At 30.1% G+C, this 14,343-nt stretch overlaps 1 protein-coding gene across 1 annotated transcript in view; it reads left to right on the top strand.

Annotated features, from left to right (window-relative positions):
• LOC106461320 (importin-13-like) overlaps positions 1 to 14,343 on the top strand; it is a 42,940-nt gene that overhangs the window by 3,806 nt on the left and 24,791 nt on the right. The window contains exons 3-9 of the mRNA XM_013921138.2: positions 656 to 823; positions 1,663 to 1,761; positions 5,650 to 5,703; positions 8,451 to 8,749; positions 8,895 to 8,979; positions 12,462 to 12,590; positions 12,845 to 12,925. Of these exons, the coding sequence (XP_013776592.1) occupies positions 656 to 823; positions 1,663 to 1,761; positions 5,650 to 5,703; positions 8,451 to 8,749; positions 8,895 to 8,979; positions 12,462 to 12,590; positions 12,845 to 12,925 (915 nt within the window). The remainder of the gene's footprint in view (positions 1 to 655; positions 824 to 1,662; positions 1,762 to 5,649; positions 5,704 to 8,450; positions 8,750 to 8,894; positions 8,980 to 12,461; positions 12,591 to 12,844; positions 12,926 to 14,343) is intronic.

The following is a 14,343-nucleotide window of genomic DNA, read 5'->3' as shown; positions in this document are numbered from 1 at the left end:
GTCTCCTGACATGAACCCCATCGAAAACCTCTGGGCCATACTCGACTGGCAAATCAAGAAACAACCAAAAAAACCAACTTCGAAGAGCGATCTACTCCAAGTTTTGAAGAAAGAGTGGGCGAAAATCCCAGAATCTAAAATTGACGAGATGATTCTCACGATGCCCCAAACGATCAACGAACTCCAAGAAGTGAAAGGAAGATCTACTAGATATTAATTAGATTATAAATATATCAATTCGTGTGAATATGACTGCAAAATTTTACTGAAAAGGTGGTGTCTATTTACTTGTGACCACGCTGTGTATAATGTGTACTAAAAGCTTGCTAAAATTTGTGAAGCACTTAGTAAATTTAGTTATAATATGTATAATTTCAAGGTTGATCAAATCAACTAACTTCATACTTTTCAGATTAACTGGATTTAGAAAATATAATTGTGTAAGTATTAGGTAGAAAAAGCAAACTGTGTCTTCAGTGTAATATTTTAGAGAAACAAAATTATTTATAACAACATTCAAGAGAAGATTAGTAAAACGTTTTGAAAATTTCTTTGTTTCAGATAATCAAAAGGGTGGGACAACCTCAGTTATGTTAACAAACTAAAAGTAATTTATATATATATATTTCAGTATTATAATTTTGAAAATTTTCAGAGCCATGTGATTCAGTTCTTTGGAGCAAGTACTTTACATGTGAAGATTTCAAAGTTTTTTCATGAACTACCTACAAATCAGTACGAACCACTTCGCAACAAGTTGCTTGAAGCCATTCTTTCTTATTCAGGAGGTCCCAAGATTGTTCTGACTCAGTTGTGTGTTGCAGTAAGTTGTTATTATTTTACTTATAATTTTTTTGGTAATATAAATTGTACTTTTAATTTGTATACAAAGCAAATTGAATACCATTTTATTGCAAACACAAACTGAAGAAAACACAACAAAAATCATGATGTTTAGCAACTGTAGTGAAGATGTAGATTTTTCTTTAATTAGCACAGTTAACTCTTCAGAACACATGAATTTTTTTTTGTAATTGATATTTTAGACCTCTGTATACTTCCAGTTTAAAGTACTCAGTATTTATTTTCTTTCATTTTCCTCCAGAGTAAAAACAGTTTATTAGATTAGACTTGTCTACTCAAACTCACTTTTGTGTATAATGTTTTCTTAATTTTATTTACTGTTCATTACAATTTGTTCAAATTACTTTATAGAATTGGGCCTTTTTCCAACACTACAAGTATCTGACCAAACATAAGGAAATACATACAACTATATAGTCTTAGTTGTAGAACTACATTATTTCCAGTTATTGTGTGTATATATATATATATATATATATTCTGATATTTGTTTTGAGAGTAAAACTTTCTAACATTAGAAGTGAAATTGTTTAGGATTTTTTTCTAATGGGAAAAACTCTGATTCGAAATGCAAGGTTTTATCTTTTTGGTCTTTAATTTCTTCAAAAGATCTGTAAATCTCAAGTTGGTCATCTAGTTTACCTATAAACATTAGCCTCTAAAAAAAAAGTAGGAAGTATTTTTTGTTTTATTTATTACTCCATTATTCTTATTTAGCCAAAATTGGAATATTTTTTGTGTAGATTCTAAACTAGTGACATCAGTTAAAATGTGTAGTTTGAGGTTTTTTTGTTTCAGCTATCTGCTTACATTATTCACACTGTCTCTGATCATTGGCCGACAGCCATTGCTGATGTGGCAGCCACAGTGCAACCATCTCATCTTCCATCCCTACCTGTAAGTTCACTTATATAACATTTTAAATAAATACTTCTTTATTACAAATCAAAAGTTTATGTTCCTACTGCGAGGACATTGTTTATGAACAATGCTTCAGTCGTAATTTTTTTAAATCTTGGAAAAACTATTATATTTAAAAATAATAATAATTATGACCATTTCACATGAGCTTCATAAAGTTTTTGAAACTAAAAATTCCTGTATACAAACTTTTGCAAATAGTATAAAAAAAATTGTTTTGGATGCCTGTCATAGTTACCATAATAAAGACTTGTGCTATATTAAGAATTTTTGAGATGCACTGATATGATGATGCTTTATACTTTTTTCATCAAGCTAGCATAAAACAAGGAAGTTAAAGAAAATATGGTGTCTATAATATATATATATATTTTACTTTTCCCCCAATAGTGAATAAGATAGGTCCACTATGTAACTGGACATTTGAGCAGGAAATATTGTGAATTAATTATGAATTTCTCTAAAACTGAGTTTATGCAAATAAAAAGTCTGGACACAAGTGTAAACACAAAGTGAAAATAATCTTTATTTAATAACACAAACCATCCCCCAGTGGGACAGCAATAAGTATTCAGATTTACAATGCTAAAATCAGGTATTCGATTCCCCTCAGTGGACACTGCAGATAGCTTGATGTGGCTTTGCTATAATAAAAATACACGCATAACAAAAATCACAGTGTGTGTATTATTTCAGCATGAAGGATGATTGTCTTTACTAAAAAGTTGAAATTCTGAAAGTTCTGTGAATCCTTCCTACAAAATTGTTATATTCAGTCTGAGAAAGTATCATGTTATATGGTTAAAATCTATAGTGTCTTGCTTTCCCAGGACAGTTAGCACTACCTAAGAGACTGATCATTCTTTTAGTAAATAAGGGAGGTTGTAACCTTGAGATATCACCTGACCTATCATTAGAGAAAGCTGAAGTCTACTTTGATATACTAGGTGCAACTCCACATCAGTTGTTTTCTGTGGACAGACCAGGTGTTATCTCAGGGAAAACAACATATGATAATAGGTAACTAGAGCAAAAGTTGCTTTATGACTGTCTTGATAATGTGTTATATAAAAACTGCACATATTTAGAATAATTGAACATTTTTGAAAAATTCTGTATTAAAATAAGAAGGTAGAAAACAATAGTAACAGTTTATATTTTCAAGATTTAAATATCTTTTTGTTTTTTGAACCAGATCTTATATGTGAAAACATAATTTATCATTATGAAAAAGTATTTATGATAGTTATGTTAATACATATAGCCAAACATCCTCACATAGTTGTCTAAATTAATCACTTTTACTGGCAGTTGAAGTTTCATCTACATAATAGAAACTGTAAACACAGAAGCAACTAGTTATTACAATTATCAGCTTTGAATTGAAGCATATTTCTTGTCCTTTTTAGGAAAATTCAAAATACAACTTTAACTTGACACACTGTACTCTAGTATAGGAGTGTTTTTCTGCTTTTAAACATTAGTTAATGTAGAGTTTGTCTTGCCCAGTTCTTCGTTTCTGCAGGAGATGATGCTGACTTTTGATGTTTTTGTAGTTAGAAGTACCAACAGATAGCAGATAATAAAGTAGCACAAATGCTATCTTATGTAATAAATTGTGCTTAGATAACTAAATACTTAATTTGAACCAAAACCTGACACTGTATTCAGTGTTTAGTCTAATGGCATTAATGAACAATTCATCCATTATGGCAGTTCTGAGGTGATTGATTTATGTGTAATATTTTTTGGGTATAAATCAAATATTGCCTTACTTAGAACCATAACTTTCTCACAGTATTTATTGACATATATTTTTTATTTTTTAATAACTTTTTAAATTGGAAGAATGCTTAGGTAAATTTTTTTTTGTCATCAACTAAGAATGGCCATACAGCACTCTGGTGCTTCATCTAACAAATTTCATTTTTGTTCTTTCATAGACCAGGCTAATGTATTTATATGCTATCAGCAAAGATTTGTCTATGTTCATTATATATTGAAATGTAAGTGGCAAATAATATAAATTTCAAAAATTAAATGATTATCGAAATATGTGATCATGCTCTGTTTTATTTTTTTTTGGTAGAATTGATATTTTACTGTATATTTTAAACCATCACATAAAAGATTGAGTTTGGTCTTTAATACTGAGCCAGTTTTAACAGATTCCTTTATATATATTATCTAGTTACTAAAAGCACTGAAATATAATTGTTTTACTAATTAGCCAAACTATTTATTGTACAGAAATATGTTTATATATCCTGAAACATTTTCTTAACAAAACGAGAAATTGTAGATTTACAGGAATACTTAATTGTTGAATTAATTTCTATTTTTAGTATAATATTTTTAAAATCGTGAAATCTGATGCTTCCAGGTGTTTAATCCCAATAATAGTTTTTAATAATTTCCAATGAATTAAACTAAATTAGCATTGCATAAAATGAATTTGTTTTTGTTTTTTTTATTTAATACCATCACTCATACTTTGTGTTTTTGCTTCTTTATTGTATTATTAGTCAACCATCCATAGGGAAATTTCAGGAAAGTTGTACTAAAAACAGTATTCTAAGTCAACAGAATTTAACATGTATATAGTTTTATGTAATGGTAAAGGTAATTATTTTAAATCAAAAGTATTGGGAAGTGTAGGTGGAAGGTCATGTATGCATATTGGAAATGTTGGTTAAGTTTGAAGTGTATCACAAGGACAAAAGTATATTAGAGTTGCATTGGGGGCTTTACAATATATGCTTGAATGAAATTGCTGTGATTCTAGTTTCTTTGACCATCTTTATCATTAAAACATTCATTAATTTGATGATGTGTTTATAAGCTTGTAAATCTTTGGGTCATAAAACTTTGTCAGTTTCAAGTCATCTTATTATTATTATTATCATATTATAATGTACCAAGAGAAATATGTAGATTCATTTTGTAACTATAGCTTTAATTTCATGGATAGGAAGCTGGTAGTGTGGTTTAGAGTTTTTTTGTTGTCTTAAACATTCTTATGTGTGAATTGTACAACAAAAATTGAAGACTCACTTTTTCAAAATGTTGTGCCCTTTGACTCTACACTATTTGATAATCCTGCTGTTAAAATATTTCTCTCTGGAAAAAGCAGTCACATACCCATACAAGTCACTGATCAAGTTTTGGGGACTTACTATAAACTTGATCAGTGATATTTGATATTGTATATGGGACAAGTAAATGCCCATCTAAAGTGTGATCATAGTTCTTGAACTACCTCAACATTCACAGGAGAAAAGCAGTAGCTAACTTAAATGAGCTTCCATAATGTTTAAATGGCTTTCTGTACTGCAATACCTACATATTCTAGTATTTTTTATTTATCTATGCTACAGTCTTTGTTAAACAATCTTTCTTTTATCTTTCTGTGGTGTTTTTATTATAACTTCTTGCTTTTTTTGTCAAGTACTCTGTACATCATTAAAAACAATCACAAAGAGTGTATTTTATATTTTGTTTCTTAAGATGTATTCCATAGTTTATATATCACTGGTACAAAAGATTACTAGCCATACATTCAAATTTATATGTACATTATGACTTCAGTATTATTATATTTGAGGAACAAAAAGTGATTTTATATTTTATAGATTGCCACCTTCTTTATCATTATGAGGAAAAAATACCATTATATTACAGTGATATTTCACCATTTTTGAATATTTTAAACTACAACAGTCTTACTATTGTGCAAGCTTTAAACCTGATGTTTGTTCCCCCCATTTTAAAAATAAGCCCACTATTTGTACATTAACCAGTGATAAATATTTTGTCTCTAGATCTATCTAGTTACTAGCAACTAATGCCTTTGTTCTTTTTCAGCCTCAACAAGTAATGCTTATTCTTCTTGAACTTCTAACAGTGCTACCAGAAGAAGTGAGTAACTTAACCAAACATTTATTGATAGTAACTATCAAGTAAAGTTACTTGAAAGTGTAAGATGTGTAACCTAAACTGTATTAATAATAACTATGACATAGTCTGGATGTACCTGAGAAGGTGAAGAACATAGCCAGAAATTTATTGATGCTAAATGTTTATGGGAACATAAGAATAGAAGCTTTTCAGATCAACAAAGCAACCACTTAACCCACCAATACAACTATCCAAAGCATAATAATTAGACTAAGTTTAGTATTTCATATATATAATTCTACCAAAAGAATTGTCTATGAACTTACAAAACCTTTACTGAGTCAGTCTAAGTGAAAGGTGATTTACATGCTAGTTGAAAAAATTGAAAAAAAATTTCTTTTTCTTTTAGAATGACTGAAGATTATAACAGACAATTACAATTATTTATCTTAACAGCCTGGGCTTCTAACCTTTTCACACCTGCTTTCTTTTAGTTTTATTGCTTTGTGACTTTAGACCATTTCATAGTAAGTGAAACCCAATATATATATAAATATATATACACACATAGGATTTATCTATGTCTTGATTGTATTCTAAAAATGTTCATATCAATATAATCTGTTTGGATTAAAACAGTGATTAATGTACTACTAATACCTGAATTTAAATTGCAAAAATAATATTATTGAAAGCTATTTATATTTTCAATATTATAATTTAATTGTTTGTTAGCGAGAGCTGCTAATCGTAATAATCGAGAATGCTTTGTGTAATATCTAGATATGAGGGTTATTAGTTGTTAATATGAGTAGTCATTCAGTAAAGTTATTGTGAATTCTGTGAAGTATTCAGTGATTTTTTCAGATCATTGTTTGTAGTAAGAGTTGTTGCATCTATTAAATTAATTGCTTGTGTAGGAAAGAAATTCTGTAACTGTAAGTAGACATAGTACCTTTAGCAAGGGTTTGTACTTGAAACGTTGTTTGTGAACTTAGGCCTATAACTTGTGTCAAAGTGAATTTAGCCTGTAGAAATGTTAAAGAGTAAGTAAACTAATTCCTTATCATTACCTTAACCGAATTTGGCAATTTTAATCTAAAAGAACCTGCCCAGTGATAGAATTTGTTACAACAGTATGATATTTTCATCAGGTACTGATTTGTTGCATTTTTATGTTTTAGCTATAAAGAAGAGAAAGTAATATAGCAGTTAATTGTTAACTTTGTTATGTGTAGTTAAAAATAGTTCAAATACCCTGTTGTGTGTTGGAAATCCTACCACTTATGGTTGTTGCTCTGGACTTAAGATTTTCAGACCTTTCAGATTTTGGCCGTTTTCATCCTTACGATTATTATTAAGTGTTTATGACAGATAAGGTGTACAACACCATCTAAAGTGCTTTCATTGAGATAAAACAAATGCTTTATAAAAGAAAAACTCCAATAAATTCCAAGAAAAAAACGTTTTGGACTACTTATGTAATGGCAGTTTTCTAGATGCTTTTTTGAATTATATCCGACCATAAATTTCATTATCTTCTTGATAAGGGAAGTCAAACTATTAGGTCTATAATTGTTCAGGTGCTATCACAGCCCTTGTCTTTTTTAGAATTGAGACCAAATTGGTAATCTTTTAATCAACAATAATTTCCTTGTTCAATATCAAATCACTTTTGAATAATTACCATTAACGATCCAACCATTTCTTTATTGTTAGTTTTTCAAATTTATATAATTAATCTGATCAGGGTTTAGAGTTTTAAACATTTCCCAGTTATTTTTCATGGGTGTGCCATGAAACCTTATAAGTGTAATGAGTGTTGGTATAACAAGCCTAAAGTAAAGACGTAGTGTGGGATCACCTAGCCTAGAGCCAAGTGCATAAACTTTATCATGAAAGTAAAAATATCGATTAAATTTTAAACTTAAATCGTTTCTGAATTAAGCTATTTTCTGTTATATCAACAACGTTTTAATAAAAAAAATCCTCTTTAATCAACTGAGACTCTAAATTAAGAAATCAATAAATATTTTTCCAGTTTTGTTGTCTATACATTTCATTTTATACTTTCGGTACATAGACTAACAACAGTATTAGGTTATACATTTGTTGCTAAGCAACATGACATAAAAGCAATTGTTGGAACGTAGTATTGCCAAAACGCACTGGCTTTTCTATATACTAGAAGTTGTTAATCTAACTGATTTTTGTCAATAATTATTCTATGAATATGCCACAAATTCATTTCATGAATGATCTTAATTTTGATTGGCTCACAAAGGAGTTTACTGACATCTGACTGCCTCGACTGCACTTTTCTGCCTTTTTGTGGTCAAGCTTTATTTCACAAAATTTATTTATTTCAGTTAGCTATGAAATGTGAGGTTAGAGTATACCATGGAGGGGGTGGTAGTACTTGCTCCATAATGTTTGATGGGGTATACGCTAGTCTGTTATATTTAGCAGTACTTAGATTTTTACTTTGGAATGTTTTAAGTATTCTAACAAACAGTTGTAGGAAAAAAGTGGAATAAATTTGGTATTACTCCTGAAAAACTTAACATAGAAAATTACAAGAATTGCCTCTCATACGATTCTAAGTCCTTCTACATCCTGAATATACAGGAAGGATTTTGTCAAGATATTTTTGTGAGATATGCTAAAAGTGCCTAATCCTTTTTTATATTTTACATATTGATTAAACTTAAGTAAAGTAAATATCTTAGCTGGATTTTGTTAACTGTAATTTTTTTGTTTTAAATCAGTTTCAGACTGCACACTTGGCTCATTCACAGAAGGGAATTATTCGGAATGCTCTACAATCATCCTTGCATCAAGTGTCAGAGTTGTTACTTGAAGTTTTGTCTCAGCCATTGACATCTTCATTTGTAGATCTCCACCAGATGGGACTGAAATGCTACTCTAGCTGGTCACAGCTTGGCCCACTACTATTAGAGTATGAATCTTTATTCAGGCTATCTCTGAGTGCTGTTTATAATGAAGAACTCTGTCAAACAGCATTGGAAGCATTAAGTAATGTGGTAACCCATCCAGAAGCTTATAGGTAGATGAAGTTTTTATACTTTTCTTTAGATTTTAAACTACTGTTACAGAAGTTTTTGTTTATTTATATATATCATGATCAACATCAGATTTAAAATTGAGATTCCTGATCAACACCAGATTTAGAATGCAAATTTTCTTTGCAGGTATCCTAATCTAATTCTAAAACTTCTGAACTCTGTAATTCAGCTTGAAGACCTACTGAATAAATCCCTGGAGGAAAAAGACATGGTGAATTCTTTAAGAACTAATTACTTATGTATAGGAAAATAGAGTTACAGTTCAATATGATAGATGTTAAATATATGGAAATAATGTAGGATTATGGTTCAAGATGGACCTCAGTAACGATTAACAAATTATTGGGCTGATATAATCTTATCTTATAGGTCAGAAACAATGATAACTACAGATATAAGTTTGAGTTTATGGTAAGAATTTTAGATGTCATAAAAACTGGTTCTTAGGATATCAACAAAGAAGAGTAAAATGTTAGCAAATAATTTGATACCTGCTATTTAAAAATAGATTTAAAGCTTTTTTTTTTATTTCTCAGAAATATATAAGTTATGGGTCCATAAGTTAGGTTATTTTGGTGTGTAATAGAAGATGATCACTTTGTTGTAATATCTGAAAATGTTTCTCTAACTTTGGCTGAATCTTTTGAATATTAAAGGGTCATTACATTTAAAAGCAACTTAACTATTTACTTGACTTCATCTGATTTTGATTAATCTTTTGAGCTTGTAGAGTGTTGAGGAACTAATACACATCAAATTTCAGCTCCCTATATCAAGTACTTTTCAAGGTGCAGCAATTTGAACATTGTCAATAAAAGTACCAGTTTCTTGTCTGATGGCCACTACTAAGGTGTTTACAAGATTTTGTTTTGATTAACTTAGAGAGCTGAAAGTGGCAACATTTTGAAGCTCTCTTGATGCCTTTTTACCTTTTATGTAGATCATTGAGTTTAAATCAAAATAAAAGTAAGGAAGTGTAATTTTTGACCTTGAGTTTTGTAAACAAAATATCCTTAGTTTTTCACCAAATATGAATTTGAGGTTTCAGTGAGAACAGGAATATGATCAGTTATGTGGCATCAAGTGACTACAAATCCTTAATGTATCCAGTTTGCATAAATTTCTGGAAGTAGCCAGAACTGTCAAGAGTATTCTCAAAAGTTATAGAGGTATCTCAGTTTACTAGAGTTTTACTAGTGGCCTCTAATTATAATATCTAGGTATATATATAGGGACCCCTTGACATGTTTATCCCAGTCTGTGTTTAATTTTCTTAGCGGTTGTATGTCAGCTTGTGTTTTGATGTACTGCTAGCTTCCAATCTTCATAAAGAGGATAGCATGGAAATAAATCAACTACAGTGGATAATTGCCTGTTGTATAACCCAATCACTAAACCCAAAAATTAATTTAAGAAGAATAATCTCTAACTAATTTTGGAAAAGATTTGTAAAAACACTTCATTTTCTTACACTTGGAGCCAAAATCTGTGAGTTTGTAGGAAGAAAGTTTACAAAGACTGGTACCAAGAACTGAGTGAAGTACACCCTCTCTGAGCCAAGTCAAGGAGAATCTGGTCCAAACGCTCAATGTGGTTGAAGATGAAGCATTTTGTAAAATAGATAAAGGTACTAGAATCCATAATTCAGTTTTTCATTAGAGAGTATCTCTGTCATTAGGAAGAAACTACAAGTCAGTAATCCAAAGGGGCAACTCAGACAAAAAAAAATATTAGCTATATATTAAAAATTTTAGATAACTGCAATTGTAAGCAGCCTATTTTAGAGTGCTTTTAAGGTACTGTATCAAGCTAAAACATCAGGTAGTCTATTGAGTTTTGATATTGATTTTACACAAATGGAAAACTTTATTTTGTAGTTAATCTCACAATGGAGCTGATAACACCCTTCTCTAGGTAGAATGTAACAGGTTTGATTGCATTTTTATATTTTTCTTTAACTGGTTACTGCATATGATTGATTTGATTTCTCTACTGTCTTTTACAATTTTTTCTATATTAAGCAATAATTGGTCTGCCTTATTGGATATGATAATAAAGCATATTTTCTTTAGTACTAAAGTACTTAAGGTAATTATACAAATTGCTTTATCAATAGAATTAAAGGATTCACTGTCACATGATTTTCGACTTGGTGAATTTCTCATCAAAGAAGCATCTATTCAGCAAACATCTCTGATATCATATACATTTTTTGCATTCTTTCATAATATGATCACTTTCTTGGTCATTATCACCTCCATTATCACTATCTTCAATTAAGACCAAAAGATCCCAAGGAAAGAGACACAAACATATAATGACATTGACGGTTCAGTGAAGAGGTTAGCTGGAAAAGTCAGTATTCAGTGGTTAAACAAATAAAAAATACCTCCCCAGCTGTTTGATTGAGCAGCTGAGAACATCGTAGTAGTCTTCAAGTACTGCATGTCAAGTGATTATTAGAAACTAAAGATCCTGGAAAAATAATTTGTGCACTAACTTGCAGTTGTTGGAGCTCAACAACTATTTGTTTTTTCCTGTGACAAGAAACAAAATTTCTGCCAAGTTGTATTCCTTTTCATCTGGTTCAAAAGAAGAGATAGTCATTGCCTTGGAAGATAAGCTTGAATTTGGATTTTTGTGCATTTTTGATGAATAGTCATGGGTATGATGTGTCTTCAAAGTGAATGAGAAGAATGAAGAAGTGAAACTGAACTTCATCCATCCACGAGGGCCATTTCAAACTTTCACACATCTGACAAAACAAGAAATTCTGGATATTCCTGTTTCAGATATTCTGACGAAAGTGTATGCCAGCATTGGTGAAACTGAACTTCATCCATCCACAAGGGCCATTTCAAACTTTCACACATCTGACAAAACAAGAAATTCTGGATATTCCTGTTTCAGATACTCTGACGAAAGTGTATGCCAGCATTGGTAATAGTTGCATATTTACTTTTATGAATAAAGATACCTGAGTTGTGACAAAGCCTCAAATTGTTTATTTATTGTCTGCTTTAGTTTGATTTATGTAACTTTTTGACAATTTGTTGCCAGTAGACTATGACAGTCTCTTTTTCTGTTTTAGGCAAATGCAATTTTTGGTTACTTACTAACATTTTATTTTTCCCTTTCCTAATTCAAGTTGCTGTTCCAGATTTAAATTTGATCCATCAATAAGGACAAATGTAAGGATATCATATTTGACTTCTGAAAAAAAAAAATGTTTCTTGAATTCAAAGTAAAAAATCAGATCTCTTGATCTTTTATTTTTCTTCTTCTTGTTCTTTATATTCAGTGAAATGCATATCATATGATAGGTCATCATTTACCTAAATTTAGCCATTCTAAGTTATTTAGGTCAAAGCTTATGGGTGCTTGAGTAATTGCTACTGTTCTAAAAATCAGTACCTTTGGAAATGTTCGTATCACTGCACCTCTTAAAAATATTTGATATATGGATTAGTTTCTCAATAGGCTCTTGAAGCTTAACTAAATTGGAGGATCTAAATCCATTCTAATTTTTTTTTTGTGTGCATGGACTGATGTGGAATGACCCTAAGTATTCATACATAACTATATTTTTCTTACTCAGACATTTTGAACAGATTCCCTATTGTGTTTTGTCTTATTATATTAATTTCTTTGTTAGTCAATAACAGTTTGTATGGTTTATTTTAAATACAATAGGATGTCTCCTGCAGTATTTATGGGCTCTTCATATCTTTTGGAGAACATCACACCAAACTCTTATTGGACACACTCATTGAGAAGCCAGAGTTTAGAAATACAATTATGAAATTGATTGAACTGATCAAAGTAAGACTATTTAAAAATCTTTTCAAGGGTTTTAAAAGTGACCTAAATTTAAATGTGAGTGGTCCAAAATTTAATTAAAAGGTAATTTTAAAAGCATACTAACAATTTTATTAAATATTTCTGAAACATCTATTTTAACTGTCATCTATTTTCTCACTGTCTAACAATGGGAAAAATCCTTTTTAATTTGTTGCTTGAGATTAACTATTACAGGTATATTAGGTATTAAAATGTGGGCCTTGTTCTGTTCACAGCAAGCCAGTGCAACCCCTGGGCACTATCCAGTAGATGAACTGTGTAGTGAACAGACATTTGGTTTCTGGTATACTCTGCAGGTATGATGTAATAAATTATTTTATTTTTTTAAATATAAAACATTCAGATTAATTTTGATACAAAGATATGTTGCATAGTTCATATGGTTCATTAGGCCTAAATATGTGTGTGTGTGTGTGTATATATATATATTCTTTAACCCTTTAACAACTACTACACTTTTTAAATACCTTTCTGCACATGTCACAAGATGTTACCAAGTTACATTCAAAACTTAATTAAACCAATTTACTGTCAATGTATTTTAATGAAATTAGCATTATCAAATACATTATAATTCAAAGTTTTATATAAGTTATTATTTATTTTGAAAGAAACCCCTGAAACAAACAGTTAAAACTTCAGTTTTCTATCACGTGATGCCACATGTAGTTGAAATATCTTAGAATTGGTTGCTTATGTTTCTGTTTGGTTTCGTCTCAGTATCTCTATGACAGTCTAAATGAGCTTCTACAAATACAAGGTCAAAGTTTAAACTTTAATTTCATTTAACAGTAGCTATAGCATTCCAAGAAGGAGCTTATTACTTTTTTATTCCTAGTAGATGCCATGCCCACATTCCAAAGTATTCTATTTTTTCTAGACTTTAGTGGCATGCTTATAACCAATAGAAAGAGCAAATTTATCATTTTGTATTGCAAGGCTAGAAGAAAATGTAGGTTATAAATTATTTTTCAAATGATAAGCAAACTGCTGCTAAGCCCATTGTTGAGATCAGTGTCTCTAGGGATTGTCTGTTTTTTCTCACCTTATACATAGTATGATAGACAGTTAAATTGTATTTAGGTCTTACCTTTATATTTCAGTAAATTATTTGTGTTTTAACATACATAATTCAAAAGGTTTAATGATTATTTAAGTTTTCTACTAGTCATTTCACTGCTGAAGGCTTATGAAAATAGGTGAGTGCAAACATTTTGCCAGAAGGCTAAAGCATCTATGCCAATCATAATGTTATATGGCCTGCAGGAACCATTTGATGTTTTGACATAAATAATAAAAGATAATGAATTGGAAAGGAAAATAAAATATTAAAGGTAAACTGTAACTAAAAAGGTAAAAACGTTAAATTACACACATGACTCAAAGAAGATATTTTAAAGTTATTCAAGAAAAAATAAAAGGTATGTATATATTTCCATTTCTTAATTTTAAACATTTCATTGCAGTCTATATTGATGATAATAGATAGTTAGTGATATAGCAGAGAAAATGGAAAATAGAATATAAACATTTACTTCTAAAGTAGTTTTGATATTCATTTAACAGGTTCTAGAAATTATGCAAATGAAATGTGAAAACTGTAAGATAAATAGTATTTTTATACTCAACATGTGTGGCCAGGTGGTTAAGGTATTCGACTCGCAATCTGAGAGTCGTGGGTTCGAATCCCCGGCACACCAAACATGCTCGCCCT

The sequence above is a fragment of the Limulus polyphemus genome, unplaced genomic scaffold (assembly GCF_000517525.1).
Source record: "Limulus polyphemus unplaced genomic scaffold, Limulus_polyphemus-2.1.2 Scaffold934, whole genome shotgun sequence".
NCBI lineage: Eukaryota > Metazoa > Arthropoda > Merostomata > Xiphosura > Limulidae > Limulus > Limulus polyphemus.
This window is presented reverse-complemented; position numbering and strand designations above follow the sequence as displayed.